We start from the raw sequence: 21,679 nt of genomic DNA, 5'->3' as shown, positions 1-21,679 counted from the left end.
CATGTACTTCCCTGTGCCCTTGTGTGCCCGTGTCCATGTGTCCCTGTGTGCGTGTACATGTGTGTGTTTCACTCTGTGCGTTTCCGTGTGTGCATGTGTGTGTGTGCTGTTTCTAAGCGTGTGTGTGTCCCTGTGTGCGTGCCTGTGTGTGTGTGCATGTATGAGTGCATCTGGTGGTGATGGTGACCAGAGAGAGCTGATTTCCCCTGCCATGGAGAATGGCCCCGACCAAGAAAACAACAGATAGCAGTTTAAGCATTATTTCATAAAGGGGACCACCGTATGCCTTTGTGGGAAAATATACATGTTAAAGTGCTGTTTTCAGATATGAGGAGTTGTGAAGTAAACAGCTGTTCTAGGAATAGCATCTTCATTTTCCAAGAATAGCTTTGAAAAATGACAGTAAATTCTGTTGCGTGTCTGTCAGCCTTGATGGTAAGAGTTCTTGCTTCACCCCGCGCTGTCTCAGGTGAGCGCCGTTCTGAATGGCCTGTTGGATCAGAGCTTCCGGGACCGAGCCAGTCAGAAGCACCAAGGCCTGGAACTGGTGGGTGCCATCCTGCAGAGCTGGAGGAGCTGCGGCCCGTGGTGGGCCAGGGATGCTGCCCCGGACAGCAAAATGGCCGTGCTGACCTTGCTGGCAAAAATTCTGCAGGTATTCTGAGAGACCTTGAAAATGTAGCTGCGTCTGTCGCTTGTCTTTAAAAATTCGATGGAGGCTTCTTGAAAAGCTCATTGGTTTGACAAATAAAAAATAACTTGGACAATTGCTGATTACTTTATATTTTATACTTTTCCATTATTTTACGTAATTATCTTTTATTCTCATTTTCATTTCTTATTCTTTATCTTCTCAGTGTAGCTTTACGTGCATTGTCTTAGCAGATAGTTTTAAAATATTTCAGAACAGGAATTGTTGAAATGCTGTTGGCGCCCAAGAACAAATGTATAGGTCATTTCTGAAATTTAAAAACGGAAAAATGTATTAAAGGAAATTAGAGGCATAATGTAGAAATGTGTTTTCATTTTCCCTCCTTTAGATTGATTCATCTGTATCTTTTAATACAAATCACAGTGCGTTCCCAGAAGTTTTTACAACGTATGTTAGTCTACTTGCTGATCCAAATTTGGGTCTACATTTAAAGGTAAGTGGTTGAAAAGATGTTTTTCAGATTATGTTCTCCATTTTTTTTCCTGTTCTGTATTTTTGTGTATTTGTGATATTTTCTGTTTTCTTATTATGGAAAATTTCAGACATATTCAGAAGCAGAGAGACCAGCACAGTGACGCCCGGGTACCCGTCACCAGCTTCTGTGGCCCTCAGTCATCTTTCTGTTAATTAATAACAGAAAATATCTCTCTTACTTTTAGGGTCAAGAACTTAACAGATTTTGTAATTTTAAAGTCCTGTAGTAATTAGATTTTACACTCCCGTAAAGTGTGGCCTTCCTGAAAACCATCTTTGTAGTGGATCATGAGGGTATTTCTTTGGAATTTTCTGCTGTATGTGATTAGTCAGGTTTCACATTTCTCAACACGAGGAGGTCTGGGAACTGACCTGCTACCCAAGGGAGGAAGGAAGCACACCGAGTGCTCTGAAGCCCTGAGTTCCGCAGTCGCCCCGTAGGGTATTCACAATAGTCTTTTCTCACAGAACTCAGGCAGCGCGCTTCTAGTAGAGGCTGCGTTTGCAGAGGAGATCCACACGCAGAGTCAGGCTGCCCTGTCCTGTGCTCACACGGGACAGCCCTGCCTCAGCCCGCGAGCCCGAGAGTGGAAGCCGAGGGCCGGGCCGCGTCTTGCTGGTGGGTTTGACGCTGCCGAGGAGGTGTCCTGAAGTGAGCCCGGAGTCCACACGTGTGGTGCTTTCTTGGCGCAGTCTTTAGAAAGCAGTCGTTGCACTCGTTGTGCGGAATCCCTAAGCCAGTCTCACGTTGCGCTCGCTCTGCAGGGCCAGGCTGTGATTCTGCTCCCATTCTTCACCAGTCTCACTGGAGGCCATCTGCAGGAGCTGAAGCACGTTCTCGTGAAGTTCATTGTTTCTAATTTCCCTATGAAGTCTGAAGAGTTTCCCCCGGGGACTCTGCGATACAATAACTACGCGGACTGTATGAAAAAGGTTAGTTTTTAGTAGTTGCAACTAAAATTAAGCACTGCTTGTTTCTTGTTAACATTTCTTGGTGAAAAGAAGTTAGTGAAATATTCAGAGTCAGAGAGTGTTCTAACTCGAAGGATTCATTTTAACTCATTTTGAAAGCTTGTCTGTGGGGGCCGATGTGTACCTGAATCCTTTGGGGCTAATTTTTCTCCCATTTAAAAATTGTGAAATATTTTATGTGTAATGTATAAGCTTTGAAGAATAATACCGAAGAGAGCTAAGAAATAGAATATCACCTATGGTGCAGTTTCTGAAGTTTAGTTGACTAGTGGTCATTTGAGAAATATCTAGTGGGTATCACTTAGTTAATATACAGCGTAAGTTTCCAAAACACCGGGGGCTTAGCCAAGAAGCTAGGTTCTCTCCCTCCTGTACAGTTCTAGATCCTCTACAGGGACCCCGTCTCCTTTACCTTCTTCTTTTCTGTCGTCCCCCACACGTAGCATCTACCTTGTCCAGGTTGGCTGATCCAGCTCCTGTCTTGTCCGTTCTAGCCAACAGGAGGGAGGAGAGGGCAGGAGAGAGCATCCCTTTCCTTTAAGGGCTTAATCCAGACCTTGCACGTATTAATTCTGCTGATAACCCACTTGCCACATACAAGCGAGTGAGACTGTGAATGTTCTTATTTTGGGCAGCAGTATACTCAGCTAAAACTCAGGGGCCAGCCAGTAGGGAAAACGAGAGAATCACCATTGGAGAGAGGGTAGGTGGTGGTCGCCCATACTCGTGATGGACTCAACAATAATAAAGATACTGTCTTGTTTTCAAGGAGCTTATAGTAAAGTAAGGAAGAAACGATGATTAAAACACACTGTAATAAGTGCCAGGGTAGAGATACACATACTCTCCAAGGATGGCTGCACCAGTGTATCCCGTCCACATGTTTTTAGGGTGTGACTTTCCGTCACGTGGGGAAAAAAGAGACGTCATACATTTTGAGCAACGTAGTCTGATTTTTCTCCTGTTGCATATGGGTTGTCCTTAAGGACTCACTAGTAACAAGAAAATAATGCAGTGGAAGTGATGCTTGTTATTCTAAGTCTAGCCTTAAAAGGTTTCCAGCTCATTCCTGGGTCTCTGGTCTGTGGGACCCAGTCACCATCCTGTACAGAAGCCACGCAGCCACACGGAAAGGCTGTTTACAAACCACCCATCCACATGGGTTCTCTCCTCCCTACCCTGATGTGACTTCTTTCTTTCCAACATACAGAGAAGTTGGAAGAATAGTCAACAAGCATCCATATAACCGTCTCTTGTATTCAGCAGTTAACTTTTCGTCCTATTTGCTTTGTCTGTGTGTGCGTGTGTGTTCTGACTGAAACGCTTGCGAGTTAGCTGCAGACATCCTGGTGCTTCACTCCTGAATGTTTCAGCAGCAGTTCCTGAGAGGCAGGCACCACGCTGATACCAGGCCCAAGAAAATTCTCGCTGCTCTCAGACCCTGTGCTGTTTCGTCCATGGTCACGTTTCTCCAGATGTCCCTGTGTTTGGCTGGATTTTTCAAACCAGGATCTAATTAACGATTGGCTCGAATGTCAGGTCTCTGGTGTCTTTAAATCCAGGACTGCTTCACCCCCATCCCTTTTATTTCTCTGCGACACTGGGTTTTGGAAGTAGCCCGAGCGCGTCTCTCGGATGCTGTCCTGTTTGTCTGATTGCTCCCTTGAGGTGCGTTTTGGCTTTCCTTACCCTCTGTGTTTCCTCTAAACTGGAAGTTAGGCTTCAAGCTTGGCTGTGAGATTCAGGCTAACCTTTCTGGCAACAACCCCACACCTGGAGGCAGGTGTCGTGCACGTCCCCTTGTGAGCGACCTCGCATCTGGTGGCCTGGTTGACGTGGTAACCTCCTCATTTCTCTGTCGAATGGTGTGTTCTTTCTGCACCATCATGCTGGTACCATCTGAGTTTCCTGCTCCCCAGCAATCTGCCAGCAGATGGTTGTCATGTCCACAAAGGTTCTGGGTAGATCTTTAGTACTTTCCCTTAACATAAATGCAAGTGCAGACAGTCGCGGCACCTTTGAAGAAAGCTTCCAGTCTAAGAAAGGTGTAAACCAACAGGAGAAAGGAACTCAGAGGGAGCAGAGGCAACAAGTCGAGATAAGAACGTCGAAGAGACTGTTCAGAGCAGCTTCAGAGAGGAGAGACAGTATATCAAGTGCATGAACTAGAACAAGAAAGCGCTCTTGGAAATTAAATACACAAAAGAAAAATTTAAAAACCTTCACCAAATGGAAGATAAGATTGCAGCTGTCTCCTAGAGAGTAGAGCAAAAGGACATGGAGATGGAAGATGGGAGGTGAGATGAGAACACTGGACCCACAGCCTGGAGTGTGTGTGCTGTGCAGTGAGGGTGGTGTGAAGGGTGCACGCTGCCGCCCCCAGAGGGCCCGGAGCCGAGGAGAGGCCTCGTGGAGGTGAAGAGAGGGCCCCAAACACGGTTGGAGGAAGAATATCTGCAAAACTTTGAGAGAATCAAAACTCAAATATTTAATGAACATTGTTATATGCCAGGCATTCCATAGCTGCAAAAATGACATATATTAGCATTTGTTAATCTTTGTGAAATTGTTATAATTTGCTTTCCCTTTTTATTTGAACTGTCAAAAAACAAATCCAATGCAATTATTATCATCATCATCGTCATTATTATTGGTGTGTGTTTCTTCTCTAGCTTCTGGATGCATTGGAGTTATCACAGAGTCCCGTGTTGTTGGAGCTGATGACAGAAATTCTTTGTCGGGAGCAACAGCATGTTATGGAAGAGTTATTTCAATCCACTTTCAGGAAGATAGCCAGAAAGTGAGTCATTCCTAGTCTGGGATTCCAGGAACCATATGTGTTTTATTTCTGTGGGAGATTATCATCTCTGTTCTTGAAAACGATGAGTGCATTATTTCAGTAGATGCAGATAAAGTTTTGACAAAATCCAGTGCTCATTTACTCATCGATGATAAAACTTGCAAAAGATCATCTATGAAAAACCAGTAGCCAACAAAATAGTTAATAGTGAAAGGCTGAATTTTCCTCCAAAGTTGGGAACAAGGCGAGGACGTCTGTTCTTTTCTATCCAACATAGTCCTGGAGGTTCTAGCCATTGCAGTCAGGCAAGCAAAAGAAATAAAAGGCAGTCAACTTGGAAAGAAAGAAGTATAACTGTTTCTACTCACAGATGGCACAAGGCAGAGAATCCTAAAGATTTACAAGAAACTGTTCGAACCAATAAACAATCATAGAAAATTTGTCGGATTCAGAATACATAGTATTCTAATGTCAGTGGTAGTTCTGTTTAAGAACAGAGAACGTTTGACACTATAATTACAAATGTAATACCATTCATAATAGCACCAAAAAGAATAAAGCACTTGGGAATAAACTTAACACAAGAAGCACAAGATTTGTACAGCAAAAATTACAACCTATTGCTGAAGGAAATTAAAAAATTAAAGATCTAAGTAAATGGAGAGATAGTCCATGCTCATGAGTTGGAAGATGCAATATTGTTAACATGGCAGTTCTATTCAAATTGCTAGGTTTAATGCACTCCATATCCAGATTCCAGCAAGCCTCATTTTTCGGGTACAGGAATTGACTGGCAGTTCCTAATATTTATATGGAAATGCAAAATACCTCTTAACAGCCAAAACAATTTTGAAAAAGAGAGACAAAATTGGAGGATTTTCCACATCCCAGTTCTAAAACTCCAATGCTACAGTTGTCTCTGTGAAAATTAGTTAATATTTTTCAATTTTAGAACTTTTAAAAACAAAACAAGTAAATTTCAATCAGTGGCAGTTGTTATTCTTTTTTACGTTCACACCGTTCCCATCTGTGGCAGTGGGAGTCCATGGCGGCCAGCTCCTAGGTTCTTGGGCAGCCTTCCTTAATCTCTGATGTCTTATACATGTCTTCTGGCTCAGCAGATCACCGCAGGCTCACCTTGACCCAGAGTCAAGCTGTTTCTCTAGAGAGCCCCGTGAAACGGCACCTAGAGACCACAGGCTGGGTCCTCGGCGAACTTAGTGCTACTGGGTTATAGCACTACTACTGGTTAGTGCTGTACTGAGGAATAGTTTTGTTTGTTTTAAGGAAAAGGAAAATATCCTGATACTTTCCTTTCAATCTTAACGTTATGGGTTTTTTATTACTTTTATTATTTTTCCCTTACATTGTAGATTTTAATTATTTTCTGTTCAGTGTTGTTTTTAATAACATTTCACCAGTATTTAATTGCTTTATCCTATAATACACATAAAATATTTTCAAAACTAACACTACCAGTATTACTACTAAGAATAATCATAGCTGGAAGAAGTTAACATTTTAAATTTTATTTATAATTTACTTAGAATATATTCTCTGAGGATATACAGTCAAATTTTGTGTTCCAGAATCACTTGAAAGTGTTTTTCAATGTGCAGTTATTATACCAATTCATTAGGTATGCTTTAATTCATTTTCAGATCTTAGAAGTTTTTGTGTTTTTTTTTTGACTTAATTTTCTTATTGAATATGTAAAATACATACATGATTCGAACGTTAGAAGTACGTAATGCGCTACATTCAGGAGCCTTGCTTCCCTCTCCTATCGTCTTCTGCCCTTTCACCTTTCTTTCTACTTCATGTTTTCTGCAGATCATGCTAAATCAGCACGTAGAGATCTTCTGCTTTCCTTTTTTTTTTTTAAACAACTGTGTAATTATTCACTGTGTGGAAGTACCAAGTATTTTGAAGCAGCCCCTACTGATGGGCTTTTGGTCAGTCTTTTGCTGATGAGAATAATGGCATAGTGAATAGCCCTGTGCACATGTCATGTTGTATTTTGCCAGTGTAGCTTTGGAGTGGATTTGTAAATGTGAGTGAAAAGGTAAATGCATTTGTGACTTTGCTAGATATCACCACATCCCCTTTTGGAGTCTGTATTATTTGCATTCCTTCCAGCAGTGGATGAAAGTATGTTTCATCACAGTCTTGCCAATAGAGTATATTGTCAAACATTTGGATTTTTTCCAGCGTTAATAGGGGAGAAAGGATTTCTCAGTGTTGCTCTAATTTGTATTTCTTTTATTATGAGTAAAATGGAACATATATTCATATATTTAATGCTCATTTGCATTTATTTTTCAGTAAACCCATCTGTTGGCCCATTTATGCTCTTTTCCTTTTCCTCCTCTTTCCTTTAGGTTTCTGTGTAAGGGCTGTGCATCTCCACTGTGCTCAAAGCAGGATGCTCCTTGAGAGAATTGAAATCTAGGACAGTGTCCAGATGAATATTGCAGAGCCCATGTAGATCTACGGGTGTCCTGCAACCTCAAATTTTTGTGACTGAATGACGTTCAAATCCAGTATTTTTGCTCTGGGTCATAACTAACTTCTGAGCATCGAGATTTTAGAACTGGAAAGGATTTTAATGATCATTCAGTCCTAACCTCTTATTTTTATAGGCGGGGAAGCTAACGCTATTCTTAATTAATAGATGTATAGATGGAATCGTATAGGTGATCATTCATATACCGTGTTACCCAGTTGAGAAAACAAAGGGCCAGCTGAATTCTCTCTGCCTGGCAAGTAGGAATGGTGGTTCATTACTGAGGAAGAGGCTGGAATTGTCTGATCAGGATTCATGAGTTTCAGGTTCTGGGATACATGATGGTGTCGAGGCTGAGTCTCTTCCAAAGCCTTCCAGAAAGACCATATTGAAAGTAAATGAAAAAAATTCTTTTTCCTAATGTCTAAATAGGCATGAGGATTTCTGGGGATGAGTAAAATAACATGACCTATGTATAAATGCTTCTTGTATTTCCTGGTTTTTATACATATGATCTTTAAAGGTATTTTTCTGATTCATAGTCATTGGTGTCCACTTTGCTTGGAATGTAGTAGGCCGTCATGAAATATTTGTTGTAAGCCTGAATGTGCATGTAACTTTCTCTTTTTCTTAGGAGTTCATGTGCAACGCAGTTAGGGCTTCTGGATAGTGTGTACGGGATGTTCAGGAGGGATGACCTCCTTCCCAGCGTCACCCGCCAAGCGACTGTGGACCGCGTTCTCCTCACTCTGTTGTGGCACTGTGACTTGAGTGCTTTGAGAGACTTCTTTAGCAGCATTGTGGTGGATGCCATTGATGTGTTGAAGTCCAGATTTATAAAGGTATCGTAGTCTGTTGTTAAATTGAATGTTAATTAGAGTTGACAGGTCTCCATGGTCCGTGTCATTAGAAACTGCCATGTGTTCAGTCAGGGGCGTCTGCAGCTCAGGGAGCGTCCCCTCCATGTCCTGGCCTCAGCCTGCAGGCACGTGATGTCTGCGTTAGTTTCCTCAGGCTGCTGTCACAGGGGACCACAGATGTGGCTTAGAGCCACAGGCCTTTATTTTCTCTGGAGAAATAGAAATCAGAACCTGAATAGAAATAGAAATCAGAAAATCTGTATCTTCTCTGGAGACCAGAAATGAGAAACCGTTTCCTGGGGCTGCACTTGCTCCGGAGGCTCTGGGGAGGAGACTGCTCACCCTGCCAACAGCCTCCAGAGGCACCAGCACCCCTCGGCTCGTGGCCACGGTGCCCCCTCCCGTGCTTCTCAGGTCACTTGGCTTCATCGTCCTCCTCTTCTGTTTTAAACAGTCCGCCATTTTTCTTCTTTTATTGAAGTGTAGTTGACTTACAGTGTTGTGTTAGTTTCAGGTGCACACCAAAGTGTTTCAGTTATACATGTACATGTGTCTGTTCTTTTTCAAATTCTTTTCCATTATGGTTTATTGCAAGGTACTGAATGTTTCCTGTGCTATACAGTAGGTCCTTGTTGTTTATCTGTTGTATGTGTAGTGGTTTGTATCTGCTAATCCCAAACTCCCAGTTTATCCGCTCCGCCTCCCCTCCCCCTTGGTAACCACCAGTCTGTTCTCTGTGCCTGTGAGTCTGTTTCTGATTTGTAACTAAGTTCATTTGTGTCATACTTTAGATTCCACATATAAGTGATACATATGGTGTTTGTCTTTGTCTGACTTCACTTAGTATGATTATGTCTGGGTCCATCCGTGTTGCTGCAAATGGCATTATTTCATTCTTTTCATGGCTGAGTAGTATTCCATCGTATCTGTGCACCACAGCTTCAACTTCTCTATCCACTCCTCTGTCGATGGACATTTAGGTGCTTCCAGCTTCCGCAGTTCTGTCTAATCTCTCTCTGCCTCCTGCCTGTAAATGTGATTGCATTTCGGGCCCACTTGGATAATCTTCTCAGGATCCTTTGCTTCATTTCACCTGTCTCATCCCTTCTGTTGTACAAGGTAACAGTCACAGGTCTGAGGCATTGGAATGTGGGTATCTTTTTGGGGCTTTATTCAGCCTGACACAGTCTAAACCCATTACAACATCAACTTATAAGTCCAAAACCTCATCTAAATATTATTAGCACAAAGTCCCAAATCTCATCATCTAAATCATATAAACCAGATATGGGTAGGTTTTGGGTGTGATCCATCTTGGGGCCAACCTCGCTCCATTTTTGGACCTGTGAAACTAGAAAACAGATTATTTGCTTCCAAAACACAGTGGTGGGACAGGCATAGGATGGTAATTATAGACATTCCTGTTCCAAGTAGGAGAAATGGAAGGAAGGAGTCTGTTTTCCAAAGCAAGTTTAAAATCCGGCTGGGCAAATCCATTAGGTTTCAAGACCTGGGAATAATGCTCTGTGGCCTGGTGCTCTGCCTTCTGGGCAGAGACTCCATCCTTGGAGTCATTCTTCTTTTTTCTTGAAGGTTAGCAGGTGTTTGCAGCTGAGTAGCTTTGTCTGTTTGTTGCCTGTAGAATTTGGGGAGTACAACATCCTTTTTTCCGTTTCATTTTGTCTCTGTCCCTTTCAGTCCATCTGGTGTAACATTCTCAGAAACCTTCTGTCTCTTTCATGCTTATTCTGGAGGGTCCCTCTGTGAGATAGGAGAGTCCCTTCCCTGTGTGTGGCTTCTGTGAGGTGGCCGAGCGCAGCCGTGAGCCACAGGCTTCGTTTCTTCAGCCATGCCCTCAGGCTTCTCGCCGAAGCATGCTTTCCCAGCAGCCAGTCTCCTGACGCTAGCGTCTTCTGCAGTCTGCACGGGCTGAGAACTTCCCAGGTCATCAAGTTCTGGTTCTTTTTGCTTGACTGTTTTTGTCTCAAGTAATTTCTCACACCTCACATTCTATTATAAGCGGCAAAGGAGAAGCCAGGCAGTACCTCCAGCAAATTTACTTGGAAATCCTCTCAGCTCAGTATTCAAGTGCACAGCCTGCAAGTTCTGCTTTCTGCACAACTTCAGAACACTGTTCAGCTAAGTTTTCTTGTTAGCTGCCTAACAAGGATCCTCTGTCCTCCAGTTTCCAAAAATCTGGTACTTATTTCCTTTTGAGACCTCACCAGCAACTACTTTAATGTCCATATTTCTAATAAAAATATGTTTATGGTGACGGGCATTCCCTAAGACAACATTGGCTTTCTGTTCACTTCCTTCTGAGTCCTCGCCAGCAGTGCCTTTAATGTCGATATTTCCTAACAGTGGTCTCTACAGGGCAAGCTAGGCCTTTTCTGTCATGCATGGCAAAAATTTTTTCTACCTCTACCCTCTGCTCAATTCCAAAGCCACTTAACGTATTTTTTTCATTTGTTGCAGTAGAGCTCCAGCTCTTGGTACCAAAATGTGTATTAGTTTCCTTAACCTGCCGTAATAAATCACCATAAGCTTGGTGGCCTAGAGCACAAGTTTATCCTCTCACAGCTTTGGAGGCCAGAAGTCCCAAATGAGTTTCACTGAGATGAAGTCGGTACTTGCTGCCACACTAAATAGAACACATCAACACTTACATCCACGTTTTAGCTCTTGGGCTACCTCTTGTTGAAGTGGTTTAACATCTTTGTTAAAATTATTTTCAATGTAAAGGGCGTTGAGTATTAAATTTCATTTAGTCAGTAAAATACTTTTCATGTTATCTTTTCTTAGCTGAATGAATCTTCCTTTGATACTCAAATCACCAAGAAGATGGGCTACTATAAGCTGCTCGATGTGATGTACTCTCGTCTTCCGAAAGGTGATGTTCACTCCAAGGAATCTAAAATTAATCAGGCGTTCCACGGCTCGCGTGTCCCAGAAGGAAATGAGCTTACAAAGACCCTCATCAAGTAAGGGTTTACTTAATTTCGGATTGTATTTAATTTGTTAATATCTGTGATGCGTATGTTTTTACGCATGTATATAATGTGAATAAATGTTTAAACGAATTTTTATAGTTTTCCTATGTACAGACTACTTAGATGGACGTTAATTCAGCATGTTATTGGGTAACGTTCTATCCTAGACACATCTTCTATGCAGAGTAAAGCTTTTTCTTGTACTGTTTTTTCCTACTGTCTTTTCTCCCTCAACAGCTTGATATGTTTCTAGTGGTATGATTCACAGTAAGGAGGGATTTAGTGTATTTTATTTTTTCTGTCATTCAAAATTAAAGGAGTGTCACATACTTCTAAGCAGACGTTTCGTAACGCACAGAGTAGTCAGATCCATTTCCTCCGAAGCCGGCCTTCTGCTGAGGCTCCTCTGAGTGTTGGGCACCGGCGTGCCAGGTCTCTGCAGGCTCACCTTCAGCCCCTCCGACCCTCTCCTCGCATGTCCTCCTCAGTGGATGACGTTGTCACCATGAGCGTCTTGGGGGTCGTGTTATTTTTCCTTCTGAATCTCTTCAACCTCTGCACACACCCTGCCGGCCCCAGAGCTGGTGGATTATGTCCGCGGGGCTCCTGGAACCAGTGGCTCGTGTGGCACTGGGGTTGCTGGTGAAGCGCCTCAGTGGCCTCCTGCGTAGTAAGTCTCCCTACCCCGAGGCCTGCCGCTCTCAGCCCTGCTGCCAGAGTGACCGTCCATATGTTACAGGAACCTGACTGTTTTGTTTCCCAGCCTGAAGCCCTTCAAAGGGACCGCGTCCTAGTAGCAGGGGCCGGCAGGCTTCTCCCCTCGAGGGCTGGGCGGTAACTGCCCCGGCTTCCTGGGCCCCGTGGAGCAGCTGGCAGCAGCGTAGATGTGGGGTGGCCGTGTTCTGACTGCACCGTGCTCGCGTGCTCACGGTGGCTGGCCGCAGCTGGCAGGGCGAGACCGGGCTCCTGGGTGTGGCAGCCACCCCTGCCTCCGCCGCTGCTACCCCTCCATGCCCTCACAGTGCCCGTATGCTGCTTCCCCAGGGTCAGTTCAGGCCCCGCCTGGTAGAGCCCTTCCTGCCCCTCAGGCTGGGCCGCTGCCCACCCGGCTTGTTGCAGCCCCGGTAGGTGTGGGTGTGGGCGCCCGTGGGGCCGGCTCACCCCCCTGGATGGACTGACACTCGCCCGGCTGCCCGCAGGCTGTGCCACGACGCCTTCACGGAGAACATGGCAGGGGAGGCCCAGCTGCTGGAGCGCAGGCGGCTGTACCACTGTGCCGCCTACAACTGCGCCATCGCCGCCATCCGCTGTGTCTTCACCGAGCTCAAGTTTTACCAGGGCTTCCTGTTCAGTGAGAAGCCGGAGAAGGTAGGCCCCTCCCGACTGCCGGCCGGGCTGCCCGGGGTCTGCGCCCCCCGAGCCGCGGTGGGTATGCTTCTCCAGCCCTGCATGCGGACGCGGAGGGCGGGACCCCAGGGTGGCGTCAGCGCCTGGCATCACCACCTGGCACTCAGGCATCTTCATGTGGGGCTTTGCATTCACAGAACTTGCTCATTTTTGAAAATCTGATAGACCTGAAGCGCGGCTACACGTTTCCCATAGAAGTGGAGGTGAGTGAAAGTTTTCGTGGTGTTTCCAGGCTACGAACACTTAGCAAATGCTTATAGAGAAACGCACACATTGCGCTGAACATTAACTGCCCAGTACTCAAGCCTGCTGTACACTGTAAACACTGGCAGCTTCTTACAGTTTGACCGGAGATACAATCTCAGGCAACTACAAAAAATTGGTCATGACTCGGGTTTTCCCTCAACTTGTAAAGGAGAGAAAATGCCACTGAAAGGAGCTCTTAGGACACATCCCTGAAGTTGTTTTCTGAAGTTCCTCTGGTCAGTGATGTTGAGATCCACCCCGATACAGGGTTAGGCCCTAGGGGCCCTGGTGGGAGGGTCGGCACATCTCGGGCGCCGGGAGCAGACGTCTTGCGGGGAAGATGCTCTGGCAAAGGAGCCAAGCTCAGGCTCAGTCGAGCTCAGCAGAGGCTGGGGGGCAGCAGCCTTTCACAGCCCGGTGGGCGGGAGGGTGGGCAGAGCGAGCAGGGCCTGGGGGGCGGGCTGGTGTTCTGGCCTCCGCCCCTCGTAATCTGCCTGGTGGCTCACAGGTTCAGGCCAGTGCTTGCTTCCCGCCTTGAGCCCTTTTGGAACAAGACTGGGAAGTTCTTTCTAGGCCTGTGTTCAAAGAACTAAAGACATGAAATAATAAACACACACGTCCGTTAAGCCTTCAGACACTTAACCGTGCATTACTTGTGAACTCCACCGCAGCCGTGAGGTGCTGTGACCTGTTATGACTGTGCAGTCCAGGGAGCTGAGGCTCATAAGTGCAGACGGCGGGTCCCCAGGCCTGTGGCTGGAGGAGTGCAGCCCACGCGGGTCCCAGAGCCCGAGGGGGGCACCAGCTCCTGGCACCCGGCTGGGGTGGGGGGCCTTCCTGAAGGGCGCCTGCCTGTCTTTGTAGGGGGTTTTCAGTGCTTTTAAGTTTGGTTAAAGTTTTTGCTTAAAAGTTAATATTTGTGATTTTTGCCAAATTGCTACTAAAATAGAAAATATGTGACCACGATTCTAAGAAATCTTAAATTGTCTGTTTTTGCCTAATAGGTTCCTATGGAAAGAAAGAAGAGGTACATTGAAATTAGGAGAGAAGCCAGGGAAGCAGCAAATGGGGACCCAGGTAGGACGTTTTTAAAATGATGAAAAAGATTCCAGTAGTTGGTATTTGTTATATAAATAGACAATACTTTAAATACCCCAACGTTGAAACTGAATTTGAAAATTTTTATTTTCAAGTGGCAAATGGAATTGTACTTTGAAAGAAATGCAGTTAGTTAAACTTTAACAGCACAGAAACATCTCGAGGTGGCCAGAGGGGGCTCAGATGTGGTACGCTTTTTTAACAAAAGCAAGATTGACCTGCATTTATTTGCTTGTTTTTGGATTATGTTTGTGTGTTATTTAGATACTTTCAGAACCCTGTGTGAAAGTACAGTCCCATCCTGCCCCTCCTCTCCTCCAAACCTCCCATCGGCTCCCACCTCCCCGCTATACCCATGTCTGCTCCCTGCGCCCCAGGGCGTTTGCTGTGCTGTTCCCCTAGGTGGACTAATCTCGGCCCCAGAGGCCAGCGTGGCCCCTTCCTCTGAAGGAAGTTCTCCTAGCCTCCCTGTTTAGAATCAACTCTCTCTCCCTCCACACGCTCCTAGTTTCAATTTTTTGCTTAATCTTCTTCATAGCTTTTTTTTCTTCTTGATTTGAGGATAAAATCTGGACCAGTTAAGTCCCTTACATACTTTGAATTAGTTAGTTCTCAGCAGTATCTCTTGCAGCGTTTACGTTAGGCTTTATGGGCAGAGTGTACATCATCAAAGTTTTCAGTGCAAGAAGTTCTGTTAGCATCACATCCAAAAACTGGATCTAGTTCGACTTCATGCCTTGGTTTGCCGCAGAGAGTAACTGCTCAGTGGGGACAGAGTGCAAGGAGGTCCCCCCAGGCTCTTTTTGCTTGTGGATCCGGGTGGTGAGTGAGAGCCGCAGGTTTGATGAACGCCTTCGGTGCAGGTATCCGGGTATCACTTCAGCGTAGAGAAACCCATTTCTTACTAGTTTGAGTAAATGTAGTTCCTTCTCTTTTTGCTTCAGGCGGCCCGTGTTATATGTCTTCCTTGTCGTATCTGGCAGACAGTAGTCTGAGTGAGGAGATGAGTCAGTTCGACTTTTGTACTGGAGTTCAGAGCTACTCGTATGGCTCCCAAGACCCTCAGTCCACCGCCGGCCGTTTCTGGAGACGGGTGATTACTGAACATTGTTGTCTGGGGGGCAAGGGGAGCCTCGGGGCGGCAGGACGCCGGCCTCTCGTCCTGGGGTTCAGCGTCTGACCCCGCCAGCATGCAGGGCGGGTTCATGTTAGCCGGGCTCCTCCCGCGGTCAGGTCAGTGTTTGCATCAGAGCTGCGTGAGGCCCTCCCGAGAGAGCTGACCGCGCTGGCTGACGGTTGTCCGTTCCCCCCCGCCCCCGGGAGGGGTGTTTGCTGTCAGTGCCCCGGCCTGAGCAGAGCCTCCTCCCTGAAGGGTGGGCTCTGGTGACGGGCAGGGGGTGCACTGGGTCTGACGGCTGCTTTGAGAGGTTGAGCTCAGTCTCTCTTCCGGGGTCCAGCAGCTCGCGGGGTCGTCCACAGCTCACAGAGCCGCTTTTCCGGCACAGCGCTCCGTTTCTAGCTTGGGCTGACCTCACGCTGGTCATTGTTTCAGAGGGAACCCTCCCCCCGCCCCACCCCGCCTCCCACCCCCTGCCCCATGCCAGCTCTGCAGGCGGCCTGCCCCGTGAGCGGCCCCTCGCGTGGCGGCGGCTCTGGCCACCCACGTGCTGAGTGGGCCCAGGTACGGCCGTCCGTGCCACGCACTCCTTTCCCGCCTCTCCGGGGGGCTTGCTGGGTGCGCCTGTCTCTCTCATCTCCCGTGACCCTGGTTGTGTGTCGGTTACTGTTAGGTGCTGAGTGAGCCTGCTGTCACTAACCCGTGACACCCCGCCTCTCTCTCCTGCCCCAGTTTGTAGACGTTACCCATCGCCTGGGGCCAGACACCACGGGCACGGAGGTTGTGAGAGGAGTACGTGTCCGGGGCTGTCCGTCTTGGGAGATGTTCTGGAGTAGTTACTGCCACCAGGGCAGACAGAATGACGGAATTCACTAGGGCCTTTTTTATTCCTTTTTCTGCCCACTCTCCACAAGCATTTAGTAGCCTAGGCCGACCTTTATCCAAACTGTGCTCTCAGCGTTTCTTACGCTGTTCTTTCCTGGAAGCGATCTGTGCTAGGAACCACCCAGATCCGTTGTGTGTGTGTGAAATACACCATACGTGTATGTAAAACCTCAGTTCAGCATCACACTTATAAAATGATTATTCCTGCTCTTTTTTCTTAAAAAGGATCAAGAATGTTTTAAAAGTTTTGTTCTATTATTGATTGAAATTTTAGGGCAAATTAAGGAGTTTACAAAGTTTTTCAAAGTACTGAGAAAAATCGGTAAAAATTTATTCTATAATTCTACTTCAGTAGCTCTGCTTCCTACATAAAGTGGCAAGGAAGAATGATGCAGGCTGCGGCTCTCAAGATGTAGAGGGTCTGGGCCCGCCGGGACGCACACAACTGAACTTGGTCTGAAGCAGCAGTGTCCGCAGTGACACCCTGACCTGAGTGCGAGCCTGGAGGAGAGCCAGTGTGGCCGGGGGCGGCGGGATGGGGTACTTCCTGAGGACACGCAGAGACGTGAGGTCCCCTGCGTGAGAGCTCTTCTCGGAGCAGCGCGCTGTGGGCCGCCACCTCACCGGCCTCTCCCTCCCCAGGAGCGTCCAGACCCCGAGGTCCCAGGCGACGTGCTGGAGCTGGAGATGGACGAGCTAAATCGGCACGAGTGCATGGCCCCCATGGCGGCCCTGGTCCGGCACATGCAGAGGCTGCAGGCCACTCGGCCAGAAGAGGTGCCTGGGCTGAGCTGGGGCTGCAGTGTGGGTTCGCAGGCGCACTGATCTTCCCGGTCTCGCTCACCGCTGCTCGCCCTGTCACGCTGAGAGCGAGCGGTTCACATCGAAGCCTAAACCGGGTTCCGTCTCAGACACGTGATGTCTTGTCACTCGTCTCCTGCCCTGTCATTGTTGTCTCATAGTGTCAAAATACGAAGCTGTTTGGTTCCACTTCCTTACTGAAGTAATTTTTTTTTTTTTTTTTTTTTTACTGAAGTAATTTTGAGTGTATTATTTCAGGGTTCAGTGCCAAGAAGTCTTCCTCCATGGATGAAATTTCTTCACGACAAACTAGGAAATCCATCAGTATCATTAAATATCCGTCTCTTCTTAGCCAAGCTTGTTATTAATACAGAGGAAGTAAGTAATTTATGATTTCTTTAAAAATTCTTTGCAATTACATGCATCTACTTAAAAAAAATACCCACAGTGAAGAAAGATGTAAAGGGTCAGAGCATGGCGTTATCCTCTGAATCAGTTTGCCAACTTGTGTTATTTGCGCAGCATCATTCTTCTATCATTTTCTTGTAAAACACGTAAATTAACTTCTTTCGAGTTAGAAGTGACCTGTGTTAGGAAGTATATGTGTTGGCAGTTTTCTTATGGCTGCCAGCGTTCCTGGTTTACAGCAGCAAAGAAAGTGGGGAAAGATTCCCGGTAACGCATATCATTGCTGTGTTTATCCGTTGGAGAGGGGGCTGTGCAAAGGCAGAGGGAGCCGCTGAAGGGGGCTGGGAGGAGGGCCCTCCCAGGCAGCAGACGGCAAGGCCCTCAAGGCCCTCCAGCGGAGAAGAGGCCTGGCCTGGGGCTGCAGCAGGGCCCCTCCCTCAGGGTCACACTTGATTTCTAGCTGCGGGGCTCAGGCAACAGAAACCATGAGCCCATTTGCCCTGGAGCCAGAAGCCCAAGGCCAGGGTGTCGGCTGGGTGGTTGCTGCTGAAGCTGTGACTGGGCCTCTCCCAGCCGCGGGGGCTGCGGGCCTCTCTTGGCCTGGGGGTGGTCGAGAATTCTCCCTCGGTGTGCACACCTGCCTCATGTGTAAAAGTTTCCTTTTCATAAAGACGCTGTTACTTAGGGTTAAGGCCCACCCTGATGACTTTCTTTTTAACTCGACGATCTTCCAAGACCCCGTTTCTAAATAAGGTCACATTTACAGATACGGGGAGTTAGTAGGACCTCGGCATCCTTTTGGGGCTCACAGTTCAGCCCACAGTACTTGGGGTTCACACATGATTTCCAGCTGGTGCTGCTGTAGGTGCTGACTTGATGGCTGGCAGAAGGGAGCTGGTGTCTGGTTTTTGGTTCGATAAGGGGGCTGCTAGGCTGTGCTTACGCGTGTGGCATGGGGTGCCTCTGGGATCACTGCAGGTGGCGCTGCAGCATCGCACACTCCCAGAGCTCGGGACCGGCGGGGGCCTATTGTCCTGTGGAACGAAAGATGAGAACTTGTGTTTACAGCTGTTTTTAAAGCTTGAGCCTTAAATTTGTCCTTTTCTTACAGTTTAATAATATAGGAAAGAAGTTTATATTTTAAATTTATAAATAAGCCAGTAGACATACGTGGAGAGTGTAAACTTTTTTTACACCTATGGAGTACATGAGCAGAAACAATTTGCGACCACACAGATTTAAGCTGTGAGAGGAGATGAGAAAACATTTGGAAAAAGAAGGTGGTAGAGGGGAAGAAGGTTGCTAGTCTGAGTTACGCTTCAGTCTGCAATTTCTGAAATAGATTAAATGGAATTGAGTGTATGGAGACGCTTAGGATCTCAGAGATCTTGGGCGTGTGTAGGATGTAGCAGAACGACTTCTACAGCATGGGAAGAAATGAAAAAACAAATTAGCCTCATGCACCTAATTTTTATATTCTCCTTTCTAATTTACCCTGTGCATTTGCAGCCGGTAAAAGTAGGATCCTCCAGGGCTGCATGTTGCTCAGATGGGGAGAGGTTGGTGTAGAATGCCTTCGTTTTTATTTCTCCGAGCGTAGGTATAGCAGAAGGGTTTTAAGCAAAGAGCAGATCTATAAGAATCCATTTCCTTTGAGCTGTGGTTTCAGGACCCATGAGGAAAGACTTCAGCTGAGAATCTAATCAAATTAAGCAGCATACTTGTTGGCATTTACACCTGTTTTGAATTTAGGTCGAGTCGTAACGTAGAATGATGTTCCTGAACTCACATCTTGGTTACTCAGGGCATTCCTGTGACATGTGACCTTTGAACTCTCACCTAGGTCTTCCGGCCTCACGCGAAGCACTGGATTGGCCCCCTGCTGCAGCTGGTGGTCTCTGAAAACAACGTTGGGGGCGGGATCCACTACATGGTGGTTGAGATCGTGGCCACGGTTCTTTCATGGACGGGAGTAGCAACTCCTGTGGTGAGAGCAGATGCGTCTTTGGTGTCCTCTCCCAGAGCAGCGCTGGGCGTGATCCAGGCTCCTGTCCGTCCTCGGTGTTTCCAGCCTGGGTCATGCCCGTCTGTGCTGCTGCTGTCCCAGGCGGCTTCGTTTTACTGCCTCAGTTGTGTCTTGTTTGGTCTGCTTTCGTTAATTCCTCCAGCCTTGCTTTTAGTTTTAAGCTATCAGGTATTTGTGCTGTTTTGCTCATTGCTTTAACTTGCTAGGAACTTGGAAAACTGATCATTGGTTTATTAAAAGTACGTGTAAAATAAACGTCTGTAGACCCTGAGTGTGAGGTTCTGAAAACGCCTCCTCTGACTGAGGTCATGAGCCTCTGGCATTCGTCTTGCCAGCCTCCCTACTCCCAGAGTGTGACGGTGGCCTGTGATGGCTGAGATTGCTAAGGAGGTGCCCCTGGAGAAGGGCACCGGCCAGTCCTGGCGCAGTGTGGGTCTGTGTGCTGGAGCTCTGCCCGCTGGCTTAAAGACATCAGCACTAATAGTGTCCAGAGTCCTCATGGAAAGATGTCTTGGAATGGCCCTAATTAAACATAACGTGTGTCCACGGAGCTGTCCCACGTGTTTGTGTCGGGATGTGCCCGTCTCATTTCGCAGCAAACCAAGTCTAACTGAGGAGCCATTGAAAGAGGTTGATTCAGACGTCAGGCGTTCAGCTGGGCTAGGAGAGTGAGCTGCCAGGTGTCAGGATAACTGATTAGAGCACCAGCCAGGGTGAAAGTCACAGTGAACCTTTCACCACTCGTTGCAGTAGTCTGAGCAAGAGGCTGAAACCAGAGGAAGCGCGTCTTCCCTCCCCACGACACCCATTCCCTGTACCCCATGGAACAGCCTCCCCGGTCAAGGGTCAGGGGGCCAGCACAGATGTGGGTGTCATCTCATGGTAGAGGGAGCCCCAGCGGAAAGGCTCCAGCAGTTTGGTGGGACCCTGGGGTTGGGAGGAACGCAGTGGGTGGGTGGGGGGCATCTTCCCCATAGGGAGGTCCCAGCAGAGGCCCTGGGGAGGGTACGAGTGTCTGGTGGGGGCAGGGGTGCTGCAGGGCCCTGGTGGCCTCTCCGCCTGCTGGGTGGAGGCCCGCTAGGTAAAGCCTTCGAGTTACAGTCGCACAGGTGGCTTTAACCATGAAGCAGACTCCTCGTTGAATGCCAGCTTTCTTTTATAAATCGACTTTCGGGTCAAAAAATGCTTTCCCAGAATGCAGTGCTACGTATTTACATAGAATTTCTATACCTTTTTAGGGGGTCCCCAAAGATGAAGTGTTAGCAAATCGATTGCTTCATTTTCTAATGAAACACGTTTTTCATCAGAAAAGAGCTGTGTTTCGACATAACCTTGAAATTATAAAGACGCTTGTTGAGTGCTGGAAGGATTGTTTATCCATCCCTTACAGGTATAAATTTACTAGATTTTGCAATGTCGTTTAAAGATCTTTTACACCTAGCACGTTGTGCGCGATGATTACAGTGAAAATTACTTGAATGGGTAGAAGGAGGAATGTGATCCGAAGTGGAATCTACAGGTGGGTGGAATGTTGCCACTAATGAATGCAGGCTCCGCGTTCCTTACTAGAAGCACCTCTGGGCGGCCATCGTCTGCAGGTGTGGGGTTTACCCTGCCCTTCACTGCCCCCCAGGGGTGATTCCTGCCGACACAACCTGGGGCAAACTAAAACTGCCGAAAGGTGTCAACCGAGGGGAGATTAGGACCAGTAATTAGATGGTAATTAGTACTTAGTGCCTGTGTTGCAAAGGCAGAGTAACCTGGGTGTGAACAAAGAGGGTGGGAAAAGGAGTATTTCTTACCCTGAAAATTAGCCACAGAAAGTTTTATGTTTGTCTTCCGGCTTCTTATGTGTGACGAGTTATACTGTTCCTTTATGCTCATGTTTCAGGTTAATGTTTGAAAAGTTTTCCAGTAAAGACCCTAATTCTAAAGACAATTCCATAGGAATTCAGTTATTAGGAATTGTAATGGCCAATGACTTGCCTCCATACGACCCAAAATGTGGCATAGAAAGTGTAAAGTAAGTATCGTGTTTTCGGCTTGTTTTTTTTTTTTGGTTAGAGTGTACCTGAATCGGACTGGAGACTGGAATATTGTTTAATGTTGGTAAATTTAAGGACTCAGACCCATGTTAAAAATATTTTGAAGAAATATGTTAGTGGAGTGAATGAGGGAAGTGAGTTTTCAAAAATGAGTGTAATTTTTTCCCGCAGTTTTGGCAGACACGGTGTTAGCTCTTTTTGTTATTTTCTAAAGCGACATTTTCCCCCTTGATTCCTGAAAGCAGCATGAGCTCTGGAGAGCTTCACGTCAGGGTCATGACCGCGAAGCAGGTGGCCGGGCCCTGCTGCCCTTCGCTGTGGCTCTGCCA

The 21,679-nt window shown here is 46.8% G+C and overlaps 1 protein-coding gene across 1 annotated transcript in view; it reads left to right on the top strand.

Moving 5' to 3' along the window:
* The window catches only part of PRKDC (protein kinase, DNA-activated, catalytic subunit), a 150,244-nt gene that overhangs the window by 71,954 nt on the left and 56,611 nt on the right, over positions 1-21,679 (top strand). Inside the window, exons 37-51 of the mRNA XM_060128298.1 lie at positions 470-655; positions 1,041-1,145; positions 1,952-2,119; positions 4,831-4,958; positions 8,099-8,306; positions 11,130-11,308; positions 12,517-12,685; positions 12,862-12,927; positions 13,975-14,047; positions 15,013-15,161; positions 16,713-16,847; positions 17,130-17,249; positions 19,123-19,266; positions 20,544-20,695; positions 21,197-21,328. Of these exons, the coding sequence (XP_059984281.1) occupies positions 470-655; positions 1,041-1,145; positions 1,952-2,119; positions 4,831-4,958; positions 8,099-8,306; positions 11,130-11,308; positions 12,517-12,685; positions 12,862-12,927; positions 13,975-14,047; positions 15,013-15,161; positions 16,713-16,847; positions 17,130-17,249; positions 19,123-19,266; positions 20,544-20,695; positions 21,197-21,328 (2,114 nt within the window). The remainder of the gene's footprint in view (positions 1-469; positions 656-1,040; positions 1,146-1,951; positions 2,120-4,830; positions 4,959-8,098; positions 8,307-11,129; positions 11,309-12,516; positions 12,686-12,861; positions 12,928-13,974; positions 14,048-15,012; positions 15,162-16,712; positions 16,848-17,129; positions 17,250-19,122; positions 19,267-20,543; positions 20,696-21,196; positions 21,329-21,679) is intronic.

This window comes from Lagenorhynchus albirostris, chromosome 17 (genome assembly GCF_949774975.1).
Source record: "Lagenorhynchus albirostris chromosome 17, mLagAlb1.1, whole genome shotgun sequence".
Taxonomy (NCBI): Eukaryota; Metazoa; Chordata; class Mammalia; order Artiodactyla; family Delphinidae; genus Lagenorhynchus; species Lagenorhynchus albirostris.
This window is presented reverse-complemented; position numbering and strand designations above follow the sequence as displayed.